General features: G+C 39.4%; 2 protein-coding genes across 3 annotated transcripts in view; both read right to left on the bottom strand.

The window, feature by feature from the left end:
- Positions 1–27,847, bottom strand: part of LOC124161599 — a 132,984-nt gene that overhangs the window by 5,803 nt on the left and 99,334 nt on the right. For both annotated transcript variants that reach the window (XM_046537984.1, XM_046537985.1), the window contains 3 exons: positions 13,290–13,417; positions 9,777–9,864; positions 3,839–4,235 (listed from right to left, as the gene is read on the bottom strand). In XM_046537984.1, coding sequence (XP_046393940.1) covers positions 3,839–4,235; positions 9,777–9,864; positions 13,290–13,417 — 613 coding nt within the window. The remainder of the gene's footprint in view (positions 1–3,838; positions 4,236–9,776; positions 9,865–13,289; positions 13,418–27,847) is intronic.
- Positions 1–27,847, bottom strand: part of LOC124161598 — a 516,681-nt gene that overhangs the window by 391,914 nt on the left and 96,920 nt on the right. The gene's annotated exons all lie outside the window — the stretch shown is intronic.

The following is a 27,847-nucleotide window of genomic DNA, read 5'->3' as shown; positions in this document are numbered from 1 at the left end:
TCGGCATCCATAAATTTCTCCCACTGCTTGTTTTTTAATTGTTTCCAATATAAGCTATCAATTAGCTGTTAGTTGTAGCCGTTATTTTTAGCAATTAGTTTAATTGTGTTTAATTCCTCGTTGAAATTGGTAGGGGACATCGAAATATGCAGCAACCTATGTAACATGCTGTGAAAGGCTGATTACTTCTGAGTGAATGAATCGCTTTCATAAAATTACGCCTCAAACAATCAATCTTATTACCTACATGAAATATTTGTTTTGCTAACTTTGAGTGATTTGCCGATCATGGTGCCTTGAATATTTCTCGCGATACTCCAGTGGTAGTACGTAAACGTAAGAAATTTCATTAGAATTAGCGCTTTTACGTATACGTGTTACATTAAGTATTGAAATATAAGGTTTGCGACGCATAACCTTTCTTATTCTGCAATACCGGTTTAATGAGTAAATGATTCATTGATTCATCTCGAGAGTACGTTCTATGAACATACATATTAGTTTAAGGTCATGGTACCAGTGGCACAGCGAGGGGGGGGGGAGGTTTGGGGGATAAACCCCCCCCCCCCCCACAGCTCAGAAAGTTTTTCAAGTTTAATCCGTTTTACTTAATTGGATTAATATTACTTACAAAATAGCGTAAACATTAATAAAATATTCCTCCGAAAGTCGTAAAACTCACCATTTTGAACCATTTATCTTAATTTTTTCTGGCGGAGTGCCCCCCAACCTCCCGCTTACCTTGGAGGGTATACTACATCCCCAGGCACCCCAGTGTTAGTTGTGCCTAAAAACCACCTAGCCTTTAATTCCTAGCTGCGCCCTTGCATGGTACGATCCATTACATTTCCGAAAGACATGAGATTCACCATGTTACAATAATTATATGTAGTTGTATGATACAATATTCTAGCGGATTCCATGAATTTCAAAGACGTGAGACATTTGTATTTTCGAATGTGATTTCCGTCTTAATCCGATTAGTGCGCGTCGCGGAAAAGCATAAATTCTAGAAAGTGGCGAAAGCATTTCTTAATTATGCGTGGGGTCTTCGCCTCCCTTTTCACTGCTTTACCTTATTAATTGTGCGCATATTATCGTATACTTAAGTTTCAAGATAATCGTCTTTGCAACAGTGCATTTGCACGAAACAAACCAGTATGTCAAGGACGTTGCGCAGTGAATTTCATTTGTTCCCTGATCTAACAAGTAACACGCCACTCGCGCACTCAAAAGACGACGAAATTTCTTGAATGCATGCTTGATTGCGAGTACCGTGTAAAGCGGTAGCGCATTCGTCAGCGCAATAATTACCGCACGCAAGATTGAGAAATGAATGCAGTGCTAACGAGCGCAATGACTTGCCCCGTGTGAAACAGCCATGATGGGAGTTGTGAATAATAGTTTGCATTGGTGAAAACATTTCTGCAATCGGTGCCTTGCAAAACTCGCGATGACATTCGTGCGCTTTGGAAATGGCCACTTCCAGCGGGAAGTCGGGCTCGAATGGCTCCGACGTCACACATGCATGGCTACTTCGCTGCCTCTATGATTGCCAAGAGCACCGTGATCCGAGGTGAAAATGGTTAAATTGTGAATGGTGAAAAACCCTATTCCTGGAACGCATGAGAGAAATCTTGGACGCTGGATGGCATAATAGCCCCTTTTCTAATGTTGTTAATGCATTTGCGCTATTGCACGCCAGATTGAGAAAATTATTTCTGCGTTATGCAATTAAATGCTCGGAGTAAAGCAGCCGTAAGAAATAATTTGCACAAATTATTTTTCAATAAAATATGTATAAAAGTAGCACTGTATATAACAGGTGACTTTGGAAGCAGTAAGGAAAATATGTTAAAATTTGCATCAATGATGCAATTCGACAAGGATGATGAAATGGTTTGGCTTAGCCGCGATTCGAGCTCATTTCGGGTCGCATGTGATGCCAGTGCCATAGGACTGAGAGGAGTTCTCGTTTGGGGTGAAACATTTCGTCTCTGCGAAGAAATAAATCGCCACGCGACAAGATGAGAGCACGAGCTATTGATTTCAAAGTGTGGATGAGGTAAAGTGGCGCGAGTTCATCACAAGAGGACATTTACATTGGCAGGCAGACGCTGCGGAAAGGACGTGATAATCATGTAATAAACGTGAGCACCGTCGAAGGAATAATTTATTATAGGGTAACAACTGCTAAGTTTTCTCCAAATACCACTGAAAGTTTAATGAAATACGAACAGAGAGTTTTCATTTTTAAAAGAGCTGATTTTGATTGGTCTAAAAGTCATCTGAAAAATGCTTTCCCCACGTTTCAAGAATCAATAATAAAGTTAAGGGTACTCAATCATAATGAATAGGGTACTTTGAAAGCTTTTCTTCCGCTCGTAACTTCGGGAATGATAAACTATATCCCTAAATCAAAAAAGAAGGCACCGAATCGAGATGATAGGAGGGGGAAAATCATTACGGGGACAGAGAGCACGCCACGCTAAAATTAAGAAAGTTAGCACGGATTAATCCGCTCTAAAGCCGCCACGAAGGAAGCGTTCACGAATGCATTCACGAATTTTAAAAGAAAAACACTTATAGAGCAGTTTTGAGATAACCAAAAGCATTTATTCTTATGTTAGGGAAGTTCAAGGTAAAAGATATACCGTTCGTTTGCTAAGAAACAATAATGGAGGATTGTTAAAAACAGTTCCGATAAAGCCAGCTTATAAAATTCCTACTTCAAAAGCGAGTTCAACGAGCCTTCTGAGAACCCATTCGAGACAGTTGACAATCTCTGCATACGAAAGATGCCACCTATTGACATTAGTGCGCAAGGAATAGAAAATATATAGAAATCGCTCAGTCCAAATAAATCACCTGGTCCAGACAAAATCCCTTCTCGCGTATATAGAATCAGAAATTGCCCCTTTCTTGCAGTAAATATTCAGTTAATCCATGAAGCAACACGAAGTACCTAATGACAGGAAAATTGCTAATGTAACGCCAATATTCAAAAGTGGAGACAAGGAACAGCCATCTAATTACACACCGATATCTTTAACGTCCATCTCATGCAAAGTCCTTGAACACAACGTAGTCAGCTCGGTAATGAAACACCTAGACGCGCTAAACTTGTTAATGAGAACTCAACATGGATTCAGGAAAAGTAGAATATGCGAAACCCAGTTAGCGCTTTTCGCCCACGATATTTTAGTCTCCGGAGAAGACAACATTCCAGTAGACGCGATTTTTCTTGATTTCAAAAAAGCATTTGATAAAGTACCCCACGGAAAGTTAATAATAAAACTGAAATCTTACGGCCTAGATGACGATGTAAGAGAACTTTTAAGCGACCACGTGCAAAAAGTAGTATTAGACGGTGCAGTTTCCAACGAAGTTAGGGTCACTTCCGGCGTCCCTCAGGGTAGTGTCATTGGTCCACTTTTATTCCTTATTTATTGGTGAAGTAGTACCCAGGAAGCTACGACTATTTGTAGACGACGCCGTAGTTAACAGGGACATCCGTTCCAGCAAAGATAGGGATGAGAAAACGAACAACCTAGCAGCTATCCAAGCGTGGTGAGATGCATAGCAGTTAGAATTAAATTTGAAGAAATACGTGGTAATGAATTTCTGGAAAAAGAATAACTCCCCACAACATATCATTTGGGTCACCCAATGAAAGACAGTTGAATCCGTGAAATATCTAGGAGTGAGGCTCAATTATGATCTGTAGTGGGATAAACATACTTCTTAATCGAATATTTCCTTATGGAGACTTTTGTAGTGAATTCATATGCTACATAATTGTAAGTCTGGGCCAGAGCACAGTGACGCAAATGCTTACCTCCTTCTCTCAGTCCACCCTCGTACTCCTTCGAAATATCCCGTAGGTGCGCAATCAACTTCAGAGTCCATTGTTGCAAGTTCTTCAACTCCTTCGGTTCTTCAAATGTACGCCAAAAACCGTCTAACGCCTGCAATGACGCGATGGAGTCCAACAGATCGGCTTCGTTCACACGCCGTGCCATAGCAATCCTCTCCAACTTATCGGATAACGATCGCAAAAAATCCGCGCTCCTTTCATCCCCAACGCTACGCACATGTTTCCTGATTACTGCGGCGAACAACTTGGCTCGTTCGGCGTCGCTGAAACGTCGAGAGATCCTGTTTTTTGTGCCTCCCACACGGTCCTCTGCGATGCTGTCGAGGGTTTTACTCATCCCCATCAAGATCTTCCATCCCTAAAAAAGAGTGAAAACATGCATTTATAAGTGAAAGGCATAAAATGTTATTACACCAACGGAAGACATAATCAATCAGTACTGAGGTGGCGCTCTTAATCCTTGAAAGTGTCTTTAAAATAAAACATTTCCCCAGCTGAAGTGCGGAAATTTGCGAAGAGGGAATACTTGACTCCTGGGGATAGATGGAACATTACTGATAGATCATTGAGGGAAGTAGCAGCAGAGCAACCGATACGGAGTCACCCGCAAGCGCACATGAAGAGAGGAACTTCGGCTGAGTCAAGGGATTCTTCCTCTGAAGCCAACAGTGGATCACTTGGCAGTTCAAATGGTTGAACACCTTGTGCGCATCAGGTAGACCCAGGTTCGAATAGCGGAGAGGGAAAATGACTTTTTCCACTGTGCAATATTCGCACTTCACGCGCACTTATTTAGAGATGCGTTCACACGAAACATCGCGAGCAAGGAATGTGAATAATAATGCTAGATGGTCACCAACTTAGGTGCAATTGTATAATCAATTGGGCAGCACAGGAGAGTATAGCAGTCAGACCATCGGGAAGAGAATTGCATTAGCTAAGGAGGTATTTATCAGTTGGATGAGAGGGGTAATGAGAAGATCGTTGCGTAAGAATTTGAAGAGAAGTCTGGTAAAGAATTAGTTATGGAGAGTGTGTAAAATTCAACACTTTACGGTGTGGAAACTTTAGCTCTTGGGAAGGAGGACTAGAAAAGAATGGAGGCATTAGAGATGTGGGTGTGGAGAAGAATGGAGAAGGTGAAATGGAGGTGGATAGGAGGAGGAACGACGAAGTGCTGGAGATGGTGGGTGAGGAGAGGCAGCTTCCATAGGAGATGTGGAGGAGACAGAAAGTATGGATGGAGGGAGTACGGAGCGGGGAGGGAATGTTGAAAACTATGTTAAAGGGTAGAATGTTAGGTGCACGAGGGAGATGAAAAAAGAGAATAGGACTAAAAGATAGGATGCCGGCCTAATTGGGAGAGAAAGGTGCAATCTGGACCGGCAGAGTTAAATCGTAATACCTTAACCGCTATATTAATAATATAATAAATATAATATAATAAATAAACACTAATAATTATGGCAAAAAATATTATTAATGCTAATAATAATTGCAGCGTGCATTTTTGGTTTTCCACGTAAAGGCACGAGGTAGGCCGTTGGCTGGTACGCGGCTATTGCCATTTCAATTTCTCAAAATGCTTATGCCTAAAGTACCTATCTTTGCAAAATATTAAGTCATGTTGGACACCATCCCATCTCAACATAGTTCATGTTGAATGTCTATACGATTTTTTCGTGTCCTTTTAGGTTTTATCAGTTGCCAGCTTGACACTGGAGCGGTAGGGGTTGGAGACTACACCTCAGGAACCGCACGGAGAGACCCGCTGCACACCATTGCTTCCGCGAGTTCATAGTTTGAGAAAGATACTTTTGCCACCTAAATGTTCACAAAACACGTCTTTTATCTTATAAGCAAGCCACAGGCAAGATAATTCCGTTTTATTATGCGATGGACGCTCTTAAAACGCAAATGAATGCTAAAAATACTGATGATGCCTTTTAAAATGAGTAAAACCAAAGCTTATCAAATTCGTATGGATTTAAGTACCCTAACGTAAAGATTTTTTAGTACGCACCCTTAGGAAAAATTTACACTTCCATCGACCTTCAAGACTCAATTCTCCTCACAGCAATACTGCGAACTCAAATCAAACGGAGACAAAGATTAACCACGGACGAAATTTTTGTCCCCTTATGTATAAATTTTTGTCCCTTATGTCTTACCTCATACAGAAGGCAAATTTTATGGTTATAAAGTTAACGATGAATGTAGACTAGACATGAGCAAAACTTAATTCCAAATAAAATAACTCTGCGGAGTAATTAATGTGAAAATAATGAATCCTATTTTATTCCTTTATTTTTTTGTTTGAGGGTCTGATCATTATCGTCAGCAGCTCGATTCTGTAAATGTCATACCTGTGCTTCGCGTGGTTCGAACCACAGTGGAGTTCTCACGCCTCTCACCGTGAAAGACGTTCAAGCGATCCTGCAAGCCTGTGTCGTGAGATGTTTGACGGATTGCGAACGATCACTTCAGTTTCTTATGTTGGTAGCTGTGCGGACGCGAGGAACGAATCAGAATTTCCGACACAAACTTACTTTAGCGGCCAACTGCAACTTCAGTTACAATAGAGAAACATATACAATGCCGTGGAATATTCACTCCCAAAGTAAATAATACTTCTTTACTCAATTTTGAGTGAGGTCTTTTCTTTTAAAAGTACCTATTAATGATAAGTTACGGTTGCTTAATTAGTTAATAGCTATAAACTGTATATTACCTCTTTTATATGTTGTCAAGTGCTGCGTATCAAAGTTATAACGTAGCGGGCTCGTAATTGCACAATTAGCTCTAATTTCCTCATGATATGGAGCTAATGCTTACGCGGAATGAGAACAAGTGTTATTTTATTATTTAATAATGGTTCACTCTCGTATGTGTTTGAGCTGTTCTCATCATTTCAGTACATAATTTTTAATGCGCTGTGGTGCGTATACATATATGTCTGATTGTGCAAGCACATGCCACTATTCACGATTTATACTGATGAAAATGTTTCTGGCGCGAATACGAGTAGATTATTAACAGTTTCTGCTAGAGGACGAGATGTTTACATGTCTTAGTATTTCTATTATGTCAACAGAAAAACGAATCATGTTGGTTGTGTTACTGAACGGCAGCAATAATGCATGGAAGAGATGGAATAGATGATCAATGTTTATCTTAACGTACTAAAGTATGCCCCGGCAAGCCATCTAAATGTCTACGAATTAATCGTGGTGTGAACTCAGTGATCCATCGCCAATCTCGCGTCTCGAAGGGATTGTTGATAATGCGTATCTGCCGTCGAAGTATGTGCATCTATTGCCTCCGTCGACATTGATGCTCATGCAAAAGTAGCGGAGGTATGTAAAGAGCCTCCATTCTCGTTAATAAAAACAAATCGAAGGCTTGAACTTACGAAATAAATATTAAATAAATCTGTTAACATTCAATACCGCACAATACTTTTACCGTTGGTTCTACTCCAAATTATTATGAAAATTAAGTTGTGAGTATTTTACTTGTACATTCTAGCAGATGCACAAATATAAGATAATTGTCAAACCCTCAGCGCAAGGTTTAACTTCCCACCAACTTCAATCGCAATGAACGCCAATCAATAGACCTCTGGACAAAATTTTAATTTGCCTTCAAATATGTTCTAAAAAATCAATAAGGATAAATATATACGTAAAACGTTTATTATATGCAATAATTTTCCATGGACTGTTTTTTAATCGCAAGAAAAGGAAGCTTTTCTCATCAGCAGACACTCCCACCTCAATACGTATTTCCATTGGCTGACGGAAATATGACGTCAGCTCATGCAACCATACGGCGGTCCCATGAAATTCATGGGGGTTCGGCGGATTTGCAAGATCTTCATCACGGATCGGCACTTCGTTAGCGTTTCACTTTCAGAAGTGAACATATTATCGCCGTGACGTGCTTTTCCGAAGAGTGAAAAAGTTACTGGGGATATTATTTTGCTTCCGTGGGCATCATGGATCCTGCGTTTCGATAAGGGAGACGCGAGAAACTTGCCTAAATTTTCAACTGCCTCAATGTTTACATTCATAGGTATAAATAGTAACTACTGAATTAATAGTAACTACATAAATTCTGAGACCCGGGGAGTGAAGATGGCTAGTTGAGTATATCACCACGAGTGGAAATCGATTTTCTTAGGGTATTAGTTGATGTTAACGTTTCTAAATCCTTTTATTCACATAGAGTCAGACGAGAAGAATACGGCGATGATGCTATAAAGTTTTGTGGTTAAGCGTGATAAAAATGAATGCATCGTCCGTGATCGTATTCGTAGGTTCGGCGTAGAAAAACTATGTTTTTGAAGCCCGTCTTTTGGAGGAGAGCGGCGAAAGCGAAGTTGTGACTCTTTCGGATTGCATAGCCAGTTTGGGTACGTAAGACTTTACTGTAAGTGGTATTGTATCTTTTTTATTTGGCATTTTAAGGAAAACTAAATTTCCCGTTACTTATTCGTGTAGAACAACCTGATGAAATTTTTAAGTGGTGAAATCTCCGATTTAATAGACATAATAATTAGTATTTCCTGAAGTGTGGAAAATATAATATGGAACTTCTTCGAAGTAGCCCACTTGCTCAAAATTTCACTTTTAAGTAACTTAATGGGATAAAAAAATTCCCCATTTCTGTTGCTGTTCCTTACATTCTTTACCTACAGCAAAAATATAGGAGATAAAACTATCCGCTTATTATCATTACATTTGTTACCTATCAATGAGCTGTAGGGTTCTACGGTAGTTATTCATTTGGTTTTGTAAGCATATATTCAAGTTACTCTAACATTGTCCAGTCTTTCCCTAGTTTCAAGAAAGAATTACTTCAGTTAATTATATTAGAGTTTTCGTAGTAAGTACCAATAAATCAAGAGACTGAAATTCGTCGGCACTTTCTCATCCGAACAGTTCGTCGTTCACCGTCTTGGGGGACCGTGTGAAAATACTTATTTGAGGCATTGCCACTAGTATTACTGCACATAGGCACAATGCAGTACTTATAGCTGCGCTTCGACAAATCGACGAAATACGTACGACAACAAAAACGGCGTAATATCCACAAAATCACTAATTCTTTACCTCCTCTACAGTAATGCGCACGGACGCGAACAACACTATTGCATGAGCTGACGTCATTCAAGATGGCAGTGGTGCGAATTACGTTCTTCTTGCATGGCAAGTAACAGCTATTTAAAATGCTCGAAATAAAAAAATGCAAGATTATACGGCCAAAGTGTTACGCCACTTAGATTAATATTTACACGTACTTTTCAGAAAGGTCTTTACCTTGATAGGTGTCCAGAGGTCTATTTAAATAGGACGCGAATGTAAATTTAACTTTATGCATTTCTTTTATTTGTTTTTAATACATATTACTTATGCGAAGTGACAATATGAAATAGCCACCATCGTAATTAATGAATAATGTGCTATTAATTATCAATCACAGCGTATATTCATAATGAAAAATTAGAGCGCATTGCCGCGACGAAGCTACCACGGGCCCTCTTGGGCGTGAATACTCTCACGGACGCGGCTGTGAGAGTGACGTCACTAAAAAGTTTCAGAATCGCTCCAGCGTCAAAGCCGTCAATACATTGACGAAATCCGCTTGTGACGGCCATATCACATTTACAGAATCGAGCTGCAGATGTATTCACCGAAAATAGCCGTCTCATGTCTTAGGGCGACTCAATTTTCAGGGGCGATATTCTGGAGATGTGTATGATGTTGATTCCATTATGTTTAAAAGGCTGATATTTATTGACGTTGTTTCACAAGCACGCAACGCAGAGAAATGCTGGGGTACTTCACATTTTAAAAACAAACATTTTTTCATGTGTTTCACGCTGGGTTGCGCTTACCACGACTAGATTGATGGCCTTCTTTTTAGATCCACCTGTCTTCTTTGAGAACATTCCTTTGAAAAATCTTGAAAAATGCCATTCGTTTCTTCGGTCAATGAAAAGAAAAGATATTTAAATTAGAGAAATGATCATCATCAATCCATAAAAATAATTGAAACATGTTCATGCATACCTTAACATGTATTTCATTCACACAGTTTAGAGTCAACGCCAACTTTTCATCTTCTTCTACATAGTGAAATGAATTGCTGTGCGTTAGCTCGCCAAAACTCAAAAACGGCCGGACCGATTTTGCTAATTTTGGTTTTATAATATTCGTGGAAGTTCAGAAAATTTTTAAACAGGGAGAATATTATTCCTTTAGGGTCCATTGGGCCTTGGAATGGGCCCTGATTCATTTCCATGAGGAATACATGTAAAGTTCCTTATTAATGCCTACTGACCTCTTTTCTTTTACACAATTAAATTAGTGATAATGGTCAAATAAAACATATTGAACATATACCTTTGGAAAGAAAAATATATACCTACACATTCCTATCCTTGCTATCGATTTTCATTTTCCTCGTGATTTACGGTGAAGTTTGAAAAAACATACATAAAAAAGCTGAAATTTCAGCGTTTTCGGCTTACTTTCCCCTGGACGACCGTCAGTATTGTTGATGTAGGCAGTTTGACATCTCTTCCTAAGTTTATTTACGAAATAAATCCTTTGTAAGCGCTCTTTCGTTAAGATTATTATAAGCTGCCAGACGACGAGGGTCTCCGACGAGGGTCGCCTTGAACGGACTTCGTTTGGGACCCAGCCATTAAGCACATTCCTGCTGTCATCGGAAGAGTCGCTTAACAAATGATCTCTTTCGGTGACTCCAGGGTTGTGGGGCTGGTGGCGGCTAGGAGAGGCAGTTGGGGTTTGGCAGCGAAACAGTGTGTACGGCTTGGGCTGAATAAAGCAAGTTGCTATGTGTGAGAATTTGGACTTGTTCCCTGCTTTGTTTCCCCCGAACCCCTTTATCGTCGGCGAAGACGACTTACACCTTTTTTAAAGTCATTAATAAGTTCATCTGTCCTTATTTACTCACAAATTTAGTGCGCGAATACATTCTTCTGTTACTTTGGGCTAATTTCTTCATTTGACTTTTCATCATTTTATATTTTATGTCAAGACAGTTATTTATTTACCTAATTTGATGTATTAACACTATTTACCGCTAACTGCGCGATAACTTTCTTTTGTTTGATTCTTTCAATCCAAAGGAGAATACGACTTAACTTAGGTTGTCGAATACATTCAAACGAGCTACCTTACGTGATAGCCGTACTGATGACCGGCGAGAGACAGATAATAATAATAATTATTATAATAGACGCATTTGTATTGCCTAATTGCGTTCTAGAGTGACTTAAAATGAAGCGGATTATAGGCTTAGAATGCAATGAGTCCGTGAGTATCACACACAACAAAAGTGAGCACGAAATGGTGACATAAATCGATTCCGCAGACGCAGTAGTGCTTTGATCCTGGGACGAGTAGCATTTAACTACGATCGTATTTTAGTTTATTGCGCCGAAAAATAAGTACAAACGGTTAGGGAAATGAAAATCAATTGTCAAGTAGGAATAGTTCTCGGGTTTCCCACCGGGTGTAGATTTGGGTCACAGGTCCCAACGTTTCGATGACTAAGCCCGCCATCGTCTTCAGGGGTTGCCAAGTTCTTGCTGCTATTTATACCTGCTGAGAGCCGTTTAAGTGTGCCCTGATTGGTCCGTTCTCAATCGGTGTGTCTTATAGTGGTTGATGACACCTTTCCACGTATCACTTAACTGGAAGCCTTTGTCTCTGTTGATGCTCTTTTTTTTCCAGGTTGATGTGTATTGCCAATTCTTTTGCCAAACCTTCTTTGACAATTCGATTCCAATAGTTGTCCGTGTGGCATAGAAGATTCGTTCCTTTGAAATCTACTCGGTGACCGAGGTCTTACAGACCGAGACCTTACAGACCGAGACCTTACAGACCTCGGTCATAGAGGCAGGGACGCCGACTTACAAAAAATATTGGGGGGGCCCAAACCGGGGATCTTGCCCCGGAAAATGTTATAAGAGGTGAGTTTTAAGTTTTTTAAGCATTTTAAAAGAGTCATATGATCAACATTAGAACCCTGATAACTCGAATCTCGGTATCTGGACACTCCGGGAAAAATCGACAAGCCTGGCACATTTTTTTTCACACCCATAACGAATTTTTGAGGGGGCTCGGGCCCCCTCAGGCCCCATAGAGTCGGCGCCACTGCCTATATAGGCAATGCTCTTCCGCTGCTGATTTCATTGGGTAGAATAGGCGTACATATCTTTCATGTTCCGTCAGTCTTTTTACTCCAGTGCGGCCTGTTTCCCCAATGCAATCGTGGCCGCATTCACCATCTTCCGGTGTCCCAATGCTTAACTTCTTCTAGCAAACTTAAATTCTACATCATTTGCCAATGTTTTAAGCCGTTAAAATACAGCGGTGAATGCACTGGATTTTGCTGCACTGGTGGAAAAGTAAAATTTCCACAGTTGGTACCACCTCCAGATCCATTACACTAATTAGTTTCTGGAATGAGAAAATATTCTTAACACTTTTGGCCGACATTCTAAAACACAAAAGTTACTTTCAAAATAACTTCACCATCTTTGATTACTTACACACAGTAAATAATGAAAAAAATGCATAGTTTATCAGACAGCTTTAAATGGAAGAACTGTGCACTAATTTTGTTGCATTTAATGTAGATGAAGACGTTACATATTCAATTCAATTGTAAAGAAGTTTATTTAATAACCGCATTTAATAGTGATAGGCCACAAACTTGCGGTTCTGGCCGAAAAAAAAATTATATGGTTAATTATTTGTTGAGATAATTATCTGTAACACAATGATTCGATAATCCGTGACGTGGTTGGAAGACGGGACATCAAATGTTTGGACATACACAGTTATTTTATAACCAAAATTAGCCAAATTGGTTAAGCCATATTAGTTTCGGCGAGAAAAACTAATTGTAAATAATTTTGGTATTTATATATAGATACTAAGGAGATGAAACGTTCACCCGGTCATCATCTAGTGTGGTACCTATAAAAATTACTATGACTGAAAATGGGATGTTCAAAGTATTTCTTCGTATCAAATTGAAAGCGCGACTCCAGCGAATAGGAACACAAATTTCCGAGACAGTATAGCTGTGAAATGTGAAATTTTTAAATGCTTCAGTTTTTTTAATAATACCTCAATCATCACATACCGCGAAAAAATGAATGAAAATACTGATTGCAAAATGTATACGTCAAAAAAATTAAAGATAAAAAATAACACTTTCCATCATTCAAAGATAAACCGCATATTTACTGTGACATTTATTTAGACGATTTAAAAATCAACACGCCAGGTTTTCAACTTCAGTAATTACACCAATATAAAATACCTATGGTATTAATGACAACTTTTGGCCATATATTTTGTGCACATACCTCATTCTGTAAAAGACGTCGTCACAATCTTGGTAAACCTCAAACGTGGACTTGGCAACGCTGGATTGTGAGGCTTCGGGAGAAAAGGCAACGTAGCAAAGCATGAGAAACGCCACCATCGAAATGGCCTAAAGAGAGAAAAAGATTTGACATATAGGCTGGGTCAGAGATTAAAACACGGAAAACTTATACATCAACCTAAAAGACGATTAATTCACGTACAAAATGAAAGGAAAATGGCTGTTGCCGATGGCAATGGTATTATGGGGAGAATGAAAAGACATAATACGGCAGTTTCCTTCATCAAAGAAAACGAAAGGCATTGATTGCGATTCGTTACCACACCATTAGTGTATTCATAATATAAAAATTATTTGGTTTTAGAAATACCGGTTTAGACGAATGGCAAGGGTCAATTTTATCCTCATTTGGAAAAGACCGGATGCCCATATGCGATGCCACTCCACGTGACGTCACAGGGACCTATCTAGAAATCAAGAAATAATGCGTCAACGATGCGTTTTCGATTCACCGCAATTCCAGACCGTCATGAATAACGAGCGTGAACTATATTTCGCATGATTTACCTTTCTTAAATCCAGGCTGACAGCCATGCATGAATTTATGATTGTCCAGAAAAGCCATATATGGCTTATATAATATTGCTAACGACGATATGCTCTAAAATCTTTCCTACATTCGATGGTTATGAAATTGGTGTAGCGCCATTTCACGTTGGTGCGAACCTTAGACCTAGTAAGCAAGTAGACCCGCGATTCCCCACCCCTACCCATGGCTCGCCCTGTGGCCCTCCGCTCCCTTCCCGTTTTCTGTAATTTTAAAATAATTGCTTCCTATTCTTTTTTATCTTAGCACGTGTACAGGTAAGCTTTTCATGACATCAACTGAATATATTTCTCTGTTCATGTTTGCCGACCTTAGACCACGATGCATCAGTGGAAGTTGATGAAACAGAGATGGAAGTGTTGTGTCCGGCCAGACCTCCCAATGTAATGCCACTGAATACACCAACATTTAGCAAAAATACTCAAACGTCTTCGTGTGAGACACTACCTTCTACTTCTAAGGAAGTACAACAGTATGTGTGTCATTAATATGGTTACCTATATCACTTATTTCTGATTTTACTGATTATCATCATTAGTTTACGAAATGACCTAATTATTGATTTGCTTTTCAGCAGTTCCAAAACAGAAGTTGCCCTCTAGCGAATTGGTGCCAGGAAGGCAAAGTCATTGACACCCAAGGCTAAATCTTTGTATAAGATTAATAGATTTAAAGACGGCAGTTTCTCGCTCCTCCAAAAAGCTTATTACTAGAGGTCCATGAATTTCGCGAGACGCGATAACGCGAAATCAGTAAATAAAAACGAAATTTCGCGTTTTTTGCGATTTTAGGGGGACTAGCGAAAAAAATCACCTCTAATGAGTCATAATCTCTTAAAGCCTAAGCCTTCATTGTTTAACGCTGCCGACGTTCATTTGGTCTATCACATTACGATTCCAAGGTCAATTGGCTCGTTTAGTCTCGCTCATAACGCATCCGCGTAATATCGCGCAATGTAGTGATTTCTCCGCCAGAATTTACCGTTAAATTAATCACAGCTTCTCTCTTCGATTCCCATGTATCCATCCTGAAATATTTATAATGAGGCTCTTTATCACCTGAAGAATTAGATATTATGAATTAAAAATGTGCGGAAATAAATTTAACGCGGCCGCGGGGGAGCGGAAATACAAGCCCACGGGCCCGGTACGCGTCAATGCGCAGTAATTTCGGCGACTCACCGCGACGTATTAGACAGCGTTATCGGATAACTTGTTGCAGGAAAATCTTGATTGTGGGTCTAATGTAACAATTTCGTTGACTTAAACACGGCCGCTGGCTGGGACCGTGCCGCCGTTCACGGCACGGCCCACAGCGTGGCAGAGAGTCGTCTCGTCTGAAAGCGGCCTGAATTTCACGGCGTCGTAACGTGAACGGCGGCCGGCGAAAAGTCGTTTCGTCAGAAAGCGGCCTCAATGGAGCACTGCCTGTATTTCACGCCGTAGACGACGCACCGCCGCACAGTGGTCCCAATCGCTAATCTAGCGGGACAAAAGTCAATTTTGCAACTTTTAAAAATAAAGTCGCCGTAGGTGTCGCGATATCCGCAATTAAATGCTTCATCATGATTGGTAACTTTTACAACGTTTATATAAGTTATAACAATGTTATGCAGCTGCAAAGTCACGCATTGAGATTGCCTACCATCCGCCTACACCCAGACGGTGGCTGACTCGCTAGCATTAACACGTACCTGCTAGATAGCAATAACGCAAGGAACGACAATTTCTAACGGGATCTTATAGCCATCGGTATATAGCATTATTTAGAGTGATTTTTCTTCAAATATAATTGCTTTAAAATATTAGATTTCAAATGGCAATCTCTCAGTCTTTAAAACCTCGTTTTTTATCGACTTCAATTGTTTAAATTGACTTATAAAAAATATATGTCGAGGTAGGATTGCGAAACCTTCAAAGGCATGTGGAAACGTCCTTATAGTTATAGATACTTTAATCACATTTTGCGCCTACTTGCGCTTTTTGACAATAATGCCCTTTTTGTTCCATGAAGTTAACAAACGAGAACCGTTGAGACGCGGGACTGGGGGCATTTCCTCGGACGACGCCTGGAATATCGGAATTAATTACGCTATTATAGAGAAGAAATATTTGTAATTTTAACTATTGCAGTTTTGTACTGTATAAATTTTTATTAATATTTATGGTATAGTTATTACATGGCTTACAATTGTTTACATTTTTAAATCGATAGGGAAAATCATGTCGCATTCAGAGCGATTCAAGGTACCGGCGGTAAATCGCATGGAATTGTCATAATTGCTGAGGGAAAAAAGACTATAGATGATTTATTAAATGCGTAGAACATAAATTAGGATTTGAAAGTCGTAATGAAGATACCTCAAAGGACATCAGGGAAATTGTGATGCTATTTTAAAGTAATTTTGATAAAAAGTAAAAACAGTGCTCCAGAAAATACGACAGATTTTGGTAGATGTGAACAGTCTCTTTTGAAGGATATATCGAAAATAGAACCTTGTTTTGGAAGCCAGATTTCATTGCCAAGCTCTGGGAAAAAATATGCGGCTGCAATTATAAAAGACATAACTGAAAACATACCAAAGAGAGCTACCAACTATAGGAAGGCTTAATTGTCTTCACCTTTGATTCAAATACCATATTCATCATCAGAAGCTTTGTCCTTTTCCAGGGAAAAAACCTGCCAAGCAACAGTGCGTAAACATCAGAATAGAGGCCAACCAGAGACGGTGCGATATTTATCCCTCATACAAGATAAATTTGAACTCAAAGTTGTCTTGCTATCCCCCATCACAAGAACTGACCATTACTGATACTTCCGCCGAGGTCAAATTACTGGCTCTCGTGAATAACACTATTTTGGCTCAGAGAGATGTTGTCGCCGCTTTCCTTCGGTCTGGTAATGAATTCAAACTAACGATGATATTTAAATGGGGTTAAAATGGGAGTGACGGGCACAAGCAATATAAGCAAAGATTTGTATTTCGGAAGGAATTATGTCCAGTGGACGATTCCTATATGTTTTCCATTTCTATGTCAGCTAAAATCAAATGATAAAAACAACATCTTATTGCAGAATACTAGGCCATCTTCGATCAGGTATTGTAGACCCATTAAATTATTTCTGGAAGATCAAAGTTAGGAGATAACTGTGAAAGGAGTGCAAAAGATAGAGGCGCAGATCTCTCTACTGATGCCCTTGGTCATCGAAATAAACGGGAAGAAATTGTACATAGTATCAGAATTTTGACATTAAAAGAATCCTGAAATTTCATCAGGCATTAATGGAGTAGGGGTGGAATTATTTCAGTGGTTTGGAGCAATTCATAGCGCACTTTCCTGTGGTTTCTCCATAATTACAAGTGTATTTGAGAAGTATGCTCAAAAAACAGAAAAAATATACATGTGTCATACTCATGGTATTATATGCCTTTCACGGTACATGAAATATAATTCATGAGACAAAAGTGATTGATTACCCCCATTGAATTGCATTAGTTCACATTGGAATGCTTTCCGAAGAGGCCCAAGAAGCAAGCATATTCGTAAATTCAAAGAAAATCACGCGCAAAAATAATCAAGAAAGGACACAATTAGAGATGTTTTTAACCTACTATTAGTCACATCTGATCCTTATGTTTCCAATATTAGTTCGCTGCACCCAAGGCATTGTTATTCCCTCTCGATGGATGTCAGACAGCTTCTCAGGGAACCAATGTTACCTGTTCCTAATGAAATGAGTAATGTTGAAGAGATGGAGGACGTGAAGTCGGTAAATTTCGGAGATGAAGGTAGTTGGGAGAGTAATAATGATGAAGGTGACTAATATTCCGCAGTTCACATCCGGTGAAAAACGATTTTATGTGTATCTCCAGTGTTTAGGAGTATATTTTTAAAGTAATCAGTTCATTAAATTAAGAATAGCGCATTACTATAGATTTTTAAAATGATTTTCTGCATATTTTTCTAAGTGTTGAGTAAAACGAAATTTTTTTATAAATAAAATTTTAATTTTTTTCATAAAAACCACCTTGAAAAGACCTATGATAGTGTTATTTTGTGTTTTTGTCTATAATTAGGCAATTCTAAATGTTTTCACGACAAAAGCTCTAAGTTTTTTGGGAAAAATAATTTTGTCCCGCTAGATTCGCAATTGGGACCACTGTGCGCCGGGCCGGATTGAAATGGGCGCCGTGGTGATCACGGCGGCCGTAAACGGCGCCGTGCGGTCAACTGCGCGATTCGATTCGTTTAAAGACATCCATAGACACGTGTGGTTATTTGAAAGCACGAAGCGCCAGCAGTGGGGGAAGGGAAGGAAGGAACAGAAAGGATAGGAAGAGGTGGGTTCTCATAATTAGCGGACGGATCGTCGGATATTCGGCTCTCCATTGAGCTACAATGCAAAAAAATCATTTCGGCATTGACCAAATCTAATATCAGATTCTTCAGGTGTGAAAGTGTCTCATTCTAGATGTTTCAGGATTGATGAATGGGAAACAATTTTTCAAGTTTCTTTGAATCCGATTACTTTTAATAATGTGTGCTTCTTTCACTGCCTTTCCTGGCCAATTTGCAACAGCTGTAATCAAAACTAAGCGATTTTCTTTTACCTAGCTGCTGTCCTTCCTTCCCTCAACACCTGGGTGAGGGGTGTTAAAAGGGAACCCACGACATGAAACATTTCAGCCAATTTGTAAGTTAGGTATACATTACTATGATTATACCGTAGCTACCCAGCACTCAGTTTGAAAACACCATCGTGAGTGGTCGTGTTTTGTGGTTGGACTGTTTTTTTTTATCGTGGTTCTAGCTTTAAATATCGAACGAAGGAAAGGAATTTTAAAATGCCAAAGGCTAGTGATACCGCTCATACCGGGGCAAGTGAATTCAGCTCAGAAGAATTTTATGTGAATGACAGAGTATTACTGTGAAAAATTTGCGATAAAAGATGTGACACGTTTTTAACACTAGGAGGACGGCAATTTCGCTCAACCTTGGTGGCCGGAGGGATCAAATTTGACCCCCTTATTTTTTTCTGACTCATCCATTTATTTCATGGGATTTATGCTATGCTATTCATTAGGGATTACATAATACTTGTAAATAACGACTTTATTCTCCAATCAGATGTATTATTATTACATTTTCTCTTTTTTAAACTATTCTTGTGAGAACCTATTTCTCATGAATGCCAGCAGGTCCTCATTTTAATTTTTTTTTCAGTTATTTGTCAAGACTATTAACCGCTTTTTAGACTACAAGTACAGAAAAACATATTTTATATTGGTTAACTGAGTATTATTTCAAATGACAATAAAAATCATACTTTTTTACAATTTTTTATTTTTATAAGCCATGATTACATTCAAGGGGAACCATACATCACGGAACTAAATTCAGCTGCTGTGCATCCTTAGAAGAGAATCAATTACTTTGACAGCCCACACATGTAACAACCTTTCGCTCTAAAAAAAATACATTTGTTGCACACATGTTTCCTACAAGTTTTACAAATTAGGAATCCCTTAGCATCCTTTTTACATTTCAAACGCACTTGACATTTCTTGCGCTTCGCGCTTGCTTCACACAGATTATCATCGTCCTCGATCTGCGATGGCCCCTGACGTGCGAGGGTGTTAGCAGCTGTTAGCTCCTCTACGAGAGTAAGAAGGAACTTACGGCGAGAGATCTTACAATTGTTTACCTCTCTAAAGAGAATCCAAGCATTTATCCCAGCGAGATCCAGAATGTTGCTAAAAGTGTGAAGAGGCCAACGTCGAGCTGCAGGCTTTACTGAATAAAGCCTCGCCATTTGGTCTATTATATCTACGCCGTATTTGTTTTCATTATAAAATAAAACTGTCTCTGGTTTATGTTTAGAACCTAAATTAACGGTCACATTTGGGTGCATAGTACTTACTATAAGAACATTTTTATTTTTCTTGCCTTGATATACGGTGAGTGTGACATTATCCTTTTTCAGAACTCTAGTTTCGTGCAGCTGCATGCGACAGGTTTTGATTTCAGAAGGGATCTCCCTTCGAGATCTGTTGATAGTTCCAACTACACTAGTGTTCTTACTCCTCAGAGTCTCTGCGAGGTAAAGAGAAGTAAAGAAACTATCACAAGTTATATTCCTTCCTTTTCCTAAGTAGGGGGAAATCAACTGTAGCACCACGTGATCTCCGAGACGCATATCATTTGGCCTGGAATCATCTTTTCCTAGATAGGGAAAAGCATTTATGATATACTTTTTATCCTTATCCACAGCTAGCCAAAATTTTTGCCCGTACTTATCCGGCTTACTTGACATAAATTGCAAAAATGGACAACGGGCTTTTGTGGGGAAAAGTTGTTCATCTATTGTTACGTAGGGCCCTGGAATGTAGCATGCCTGACTATTTTCAATGAAATTGCTCCACACCTCGGATATAAGCGCAAATTTGTCTGTAGCCAGTCTACTTGGCCTTGTTGATTTTATGTCAAATCTAAGAAAACGCAAAATTTCTTGAAAACGGTCTCTAGACATTGCGGCTTTGCATAAGGGCAAACCCCACTTCACTGACCATAATGATTTTATGGGAAGAGATTTGGCCCCGAGGACTCCTCTCAAATAGAAAATTCCTAAAAAAGCATCTAGCTCCTCTAATGTCACAGACCAATTTTGATCTCCAAGCTTCATTCGAGCTTCTGTTTCGGTACAATTTTTTATTATCCTGAGAATTTTTTCGTCTATAATCAGCCTCCAGGCGCTCGAGCAAGTTTCATTTATAAAGCGCTTGGCATGCGCTGTGGGTCCTGCCCTATCCACGAACACATTTTGTCTCGCAAGCCTCCCAGGAAGACCTTCATTTGGGGGCACTACTCTCCACTCACTACCATCTGCGGCATATAGAATAGTACCTATGCCATTTTCTCCCTCCGATTCTTTACCTCTTGGGAGACACATTTGCGAATCCGTGGTATCTAAAGCTGTCGTCATGACATAACCTCCACGACTCCCACGACTTTTTAGATGTCCTCGTAGGCTCGTTGCTCTCCGAACAGCTCCGATCCCTCGGCGGCCCCTACTTCCTCGAACCGCACGGCCCCTGCTTCCTTCTAAAAGCTTCCTTTTCTCTGAAAAATAATTTCAAGGAAAGAAATAAATATCTACCAGTACTATTTTTAGTACATCACATTCTCATGTTATTTCAAATTACTTACCATGCTCAATAGTATTTTTCCTTAGATCTTGCTGAGGGGGTGCACTGCTGTCTTCCAACCTTGTATCGGGGACATCTGAATCCGATTCGGAAGATGGGATGGAATGGTTTGTCAGCAAAAAAGGTTCTTCGTCGCTACTCGAATCACTATCTTCCCCTAAACCACAATCAGAACCCGATTCATTTCCACTTATGTCCTGTAAGGCTGCGAGAAGCTCCTCGTGGGATAATCCTTTCCGAGCCATAGCTAAGAACACGGACAACGAGTGAAGTTCGCTGTCGACAAGTCCACCTTCCAACAGTGCTCGTCTTCGACTGGCTTTTGAAACAAACACTGAATGGTAGGTAGTAGAAATATGAGAACAAATGATGTGAGAAAATGTAATCACCATCACCACGCAGAGACAAAGTTTCAAATCGACGCTCACTAAGCATCAAAAAACTTCGCCAGTCAACACTCCGCCTGCCAAGTAAAAAACTATCAGATTTCAAAATCAACGACGCGGACTTGTGAATGAGTAAGCTTCAAATTGAAGGAATAGACACATTGAAAGTATGAACACACTCAACGAATATCAAGTTTCAATTCAAACACCACGGTGACTGATATTTCAAGTAAACATCAGAGAGGAAATGCAAAACAAGCATGTTGATGTGGCTAAGGAGTAAAATATGGACTTTTACGACTTAGAAGGTATAGAGAGATGAGATCGTGTTTCATTAGAGTATTTTCAAACAGTTCAAAAACACATTTATAGTATAATAGCTATGATGCAAAGAAATGGGAACGTTGAAAACTCTATCACAGGGAGGGGGTCAAATTTGACCCCTCCGGGCTCGAAGGTAAAAGTTAAATTTCCAAATTAACCGTTCAACCGTTTTTTATGAAATTCACCGTGTTCACGTCTTGTCATAAAAGATGAAAAGTCACAAAAATTCAATTCAATCAGAAAAAAAATAAGAAATCGTCAGCAATTTAAAAACGCCGAGGGGTCAAATTTGACCCCTTCGGCCTTCTAGTGTTAAAGCACATTAGTAGCGATACACATAAACTTGCAAAAGAAAGGGGACCCGCAAAATGACGGCTATCATTTGAACACAGTGGCGCTGACTCCATGGGGCTTGAGGGGGCCCGAGCCCCCTCAATAATTCGTTATGGGTGTGAGGAAAAAATGTTTCAGGCTTGTCGATTTTCCCCGGAGTGTCAAGATATCGAGATTGGAGTTATCAGGGTTCTAATGTTGATCATATGACTCTTCTAAAATGCTTAAAACACTTAAAATAACTACCTATACAATTTCCCAAGGCAAGATCCCCGGTTTGGGCCCCCCCAATATTTTTTGTAAGTCGGCGTCCCTGTTTGAACACACAGTCACTCAGTCTAAGAAAGCAATGGAGGAGCTTGTTGTTGCTACTACAGAAGCATTTTTAAAGGCTTTATTTAGTTTAGAGAAACTTAACAATCCAAAAATTCTGGAATGGCTCTCGACATGTACACTTATGAGGTAGTGGGAATTTGCCGTTTACCGATCATATTCACCAAGACTACACACTTGAACCATTCATATACCTTGAACCAATATAAGTTGAACCATTTCTTTCATATAGTTTTATCAGAAATTCTGTACAGTCAAAATTGTGTTAAAGGTTATGTAAAATGCTTAATAAAAGTGTTCATGAAATGTGTACCGTAAAATAATAAAACGCCTAAAAACTTGGGAAAATTGTAGCATTACAATAACACCACCAAGATTTTCTATAACATCAAAATCAAATGGTTTTAAAACAAATTTTAGCAAAAAATAAAACCACTTTCACAGACCTCTACTCATTAGTTTTAAACAACGATTGCAAGCTCTAGAGGAAGGTTTAAATTGTGGTGTGGGGTTTATAGATAATCTTCCACAGACTGTATCCAACTTTTTACAATGCCAGGTAATGCAATATCAGAGGAAAAACAAAGGTCGAAGGTTTCCTTTAGACTTTAAAGTTTGGTCTCTTGCTCTTATGAAAAGAAGTGGAAGAGCCTATGGCTTTCTCTCTAAAGTGTCTATACTTCCTTCTTGGAGAATACTACAGAGACTGCTATCATGTTTGTCCTTCTCAACTGGCATTAATGGTGCAATGTTTATTCATTTGTCCGCGGTGTTGAAGAAGAAGGTGAAGACAAATGATAAGCATTGTATCTTAATGTTCAATGAGATGGCCATGACTCCCCGTCTAGATTTCCATGAACAATCTGACTATATCGAGGTGTTTGTGGATTTAGGTGGGGGGAAGAGGTCCAGGGTATTCGCTGATAAGGCCTTAGTGTACATGGTGAGAGGTCTGAATAGGAAGTATAAGCCGCCTGTGGCTTATGTTTTTCATTCTGGTAGTGTGTATACTTTGGCATTGTCCCATCGGATGTTATAGGCCGAGTGTTGGATTGTGGACTCACGGAGTCACGGTGCATGCAACAATTTGCAACCAAGCACCTACTAACTGTTCCTGTTGTGAACATTCTATGTGAGAACACAAAAGCAGCTGTCCTCAGGCGTGGAGAGGAATACAGGGGTGATTATTGTTGTGTCAATGGCATGAAAGCAATCCCTTTGTATGACCCTTCTCATCTGTTGAAGGGGATTAAAAATGGCCTCCTCACCAAAGATTTAACCCTCACCTTCCTAAACTGCCCAAAACCAACCATAAACATTTCCCCGTCATGCACAAAGTTTAAATACCCATTTGTCCCACTGTTAGACCTATTTTTCTCCACGATGAGGAACTGACGCAGGCTACTTCAATTAACTTACAATAACTTGAAAGATATTTAAGTGTTTTATTTTAAAATTTGTATAGGTTTTAAGAATATATTGATTTATTGAAAGAAGTTTGCCTTACGTTACATTGAATTTAATTTCCTCCTTCAACTCCTTTTCTTGGTGATATTGATGATAACATCCTAATTTGCAAAGAGGTAAATCGCATCCGATGCATTTCCATGACGTTTCCATGCTCCGACCAGCAGGAGTTTTTCTTTTCTTCGAGCTGCAATAGGCACACACTTTTTTCTCCCCACGATCTTTGCAAGAGAGTGTTGCTGTCTCTGTGAAAATGTGCCCATCAGAAGGATTCTTTTACGTCCCACTACTTTACGTGAGGAGAATTTCCCTATCATCTGCCTGTAAAGTGCTAAACGAAAATTCTTCTGTGTTACTCCATGCCTAGTATTCGAGGGTGAATTGGTTTCTTTGTACAGAATAAAACTGTTCACTATAGCTGTGTTTACGATAAAGGCAAATAAATATTTCCACCACTTTTTTGTTTTCCTACCTAAGCCATAGTAGCACCTTCTTTGATCAGCTCTGTCAACACCACCCATGTATTTGCTGTACAATGCAACTGAATGTGGACAGGATACCATAGTTTGTTTGTTCCCTTTTCCTGTTTTTCTTTGAATATAGACTTTGTTATTGAGATCGCAATTGGTTTGAAGGATACAAATATCCCGATTGTCATGCCAAACCGTTGCAGTAAATTTTCCACTCTGTAAATTTCTACTCCCTCCTCTTTTGAGACTAAGTTTTTTTGGATATTTTAATTCTGCAGGCCATTCTTTACGAGATGATCTTGTAGTAGCGCATGCGTATGTGTTATTCGTAAGTAGTAATTTCATGAGCGTCACACTTGAAAAAAATCAATCAAAGTATGTACACATTATGATTTTTCCCTAAATAGTTATTAATTAAATTCATTACAACTTGCATCCCAAGAAACATTGCATGATTTCTTATATCTTTCTTTCCCAGGTACACATTTCCCTGCAGAATGTAGCCATGGGAGCTTGTTAAAACCAAAACTTTAAATCCCCAGTTCGTTGGCTTTCCTTGGATGTATTGTTTTATGTAATGATGTCCTTTAAAAGCAATCATCGCCTCATCAACACTTAATTCCCTACCTGGTTTATACTTTTGATGAAAAGTTTCCATTACATCAAGAACAGGCCTAATTTTATGCAATACATCAAAACACTCTTCTTTCTGTTTTTTTTTCCTGAGTTATATATGGAAATATTTTGAAATTTTTGTGTATCTTCCAAAGGTCATACAGTCACGAACAATTGAGCAGCCAATATCTTGGCGATGCCAGTAATCCTTGCTTTCAGGCAAAGCAAATATTCCCATGTATACAAGCACTCAAATGTATGCCACCATTTCATCGCACATAACATCTACACAGTCTTTGTCATCCTTTCCTGTTGAAGATGTTCTGCATATTTGTTTGTGTTCTTGACAATGTTGTAAAAAAAATCTTTGCCCCCTAGCATATATTTTAGGAAGGAAAATTCATTGTCACCTATCGCCAAATTATGAATAGGCCCTCTCTTTTCTTTGAACTCCGATGGTTCTTCAAAAATCGGGGTGTCCCTCCAAGAGTCATGCACCTGAATATCACCTTTTAAATCACTCAAACTTGGAGTAACGTCATCCTCTAGTTCTACTTCACTTGATTTGTCACTATCACTGTACCCTTCTTCTCCATTCAAACAACTTGAACTATCTGAATCACTCGAAAATTCACTTCTGTTCACTTCTTCTGCGATAGCATCCTCACTTAAAGAAGTCATGATCAGCACTGAGGGGCATAAGGTTTCTTTTCATTTGAACTGAGCTTCGCCTCCTTGCCAGATGAGATAGGAAAAGTGTGAGTGTGCCTGTGACCACCCACAAACAGAACTGAGGGGGATTAATTTTCTTTCCATTTGAGCTGAGCTTCGCCTCCTAGCCGTGTGAGACAGGAAAAGCGTGAGCTTGTGTGTGAACACACACAAAGAAATATCTCCATTAGATATGACAGTCACTCTAAATAACACAGGGCAGGCCTAGGGTTTTCGTATCACATCATTACAAAACTGGCCCTCCTAAAAATCCCTCTGTAATGGCTTAAGAATCTTCCCTCATTACTTCCCAGTTAATATACCACGCTGGAACATAGCACCTTATTGTCTCGGGATTTTGGCTTATGGTGACCACCCTCTGCTTCTTCTTAATGAAACGAGGGATAAGAAGGATGCTTGTGCCAGCAAAGATAAACACTCTCAAGATAAAACAGATGCCTATGAAGCTCAAAAGGCTGCCCCAAGTGTAGCAGGCCAGGCCGGGCGGATTCGGCCGGTTTATGAAGGAGCGACTTAAATGGTGGCGGCCGGGTTAGGACGGAGCGGAGAATAAGGCATTTAAACTTCAACAGGGAGAGAGTTTAAGTTTTCTCTCCAAGGTGTCTCTCGAATTGCCTCCTGGCATCATGTGCTCCAAGTATATTCCATGGATTGTGGTCAGAAGCGATATCTGCCAAAGCTATCAGACTTCCACGTGGTCCCTGAGAAGATAAAGATGATAAAGGTGAAATAATGCACACTGGTGTTTAGCGACCAGCTCTCAGTTGTCATGCGGCTGTCATCTGCGATACGTGAGTGCCTTAGATGAAAAGAGTGATGCCAGTCCTTTGGGCCATTTGTGCAAGGACATGTCATTTCTGAATAAACTTTGGTGACATGAAGTGTGTAAATAAATACAGTTGGTGAATTGCTGCTAATTTTGCCTACAATTATTTTCAGCTGGTAGTGGTGTTGAGCCACAGACAGCCGACACTTCCGAGTTACTGTCATTCTTTGACCAACTCTTTGACAATGTCAATGGAAGGTCGACCTCCTCAGAAGCCTCTCCTGTGTGCGCTATCATCTTCTTCAGGTCACATGGAGTTCTGGGCCAAGGCAATATAGGCTTTGGAATCCATGGAATATACTTGTAGTGGTAAGGACCTAACCTTCAAGGATAGGAGACCACCTTCCCTTGTTAACACGTTGCAGACCGTGTTTTCACACATGATAATAAAACGTATGTACTCTACTTATTATAATATTAGTTACTTATGTTCGCATTTGCTTCCGGTGTATTTTAGAATGTGCTTTCATTGATTTAGATTACCTAGTTTTATGCCATTCAAATTATAAAGGATGCACTGAATAGTAGAGGCCTTCACATTGTAGAAATCCATCTTACTGATTTGTGAATGAAAAACTTTGCTGTTTCTACAATTTGAAACTTTATATTCCTGACTAGTTTCGATACACTGTATCATATTCATATCATGTTTCCCCATGACGCTAATCCACTCCGCCTTCCCTAAGTACGCTTCCTTTCCCTTTCCTCTCCCCCCCCCCCCTCCTACGCAAAGCGCTCTACAGACATCTCCTCTCCACCCCTTTCCCCTCCCCACCCCTTCCACTCTTCCGCCTTTTTGGTGTATAACCCACAATGATGCTACTTGTACTGCTATATGATACAGTAGAAACAGCAAAGTTTTTCATTCACAAATCAGTAAATTATAAAGGGCCAAGCAGCTTAAGATGGTGAAAAGTACCCCATGTTGTTTTAAAAAATAAAAAATATACACTTAAAGTGCATCAAAATTATGTGTTTCCCCAAAGTTTCAGGCCCTAACAATAGAAATTTATCCCTAAAAAAATTGAAACATGAATTTTCGTTTTTTAATCATAGTTTTTATTCTTCTAAAATCTTTTTCTTAATTTTAAAATGTATTTATTATTAACTGAATTTGAACTGAATTTGCTAACAGTGCCTTGTATATATATATACCAACTATGTTTACTGATAAAAGAGAATATTAATGATTTACCAATTAATAATGATGTACATGAGCACCTAACTAGGTCTCATCG

The sequence above is a fragment of the Ischnura elegans genome, chromosome 6 (genome assembly GCF_921293095.1).
Source record: "Ischnura elegans chromosome 6, ioIscEleg1.1, whole genome shotgun sequence".
Lineage (NCBI taxonomy): Eukaryota > Metazoa > Arthropoda > Insecta > Odonata > Coenagrionidae > Ischnura > Ischnura elegans.
Note: the sequence above shows the minus strand (reverse complement) of the source record. Positions and strands in the feature narration are given on the sequence as shown.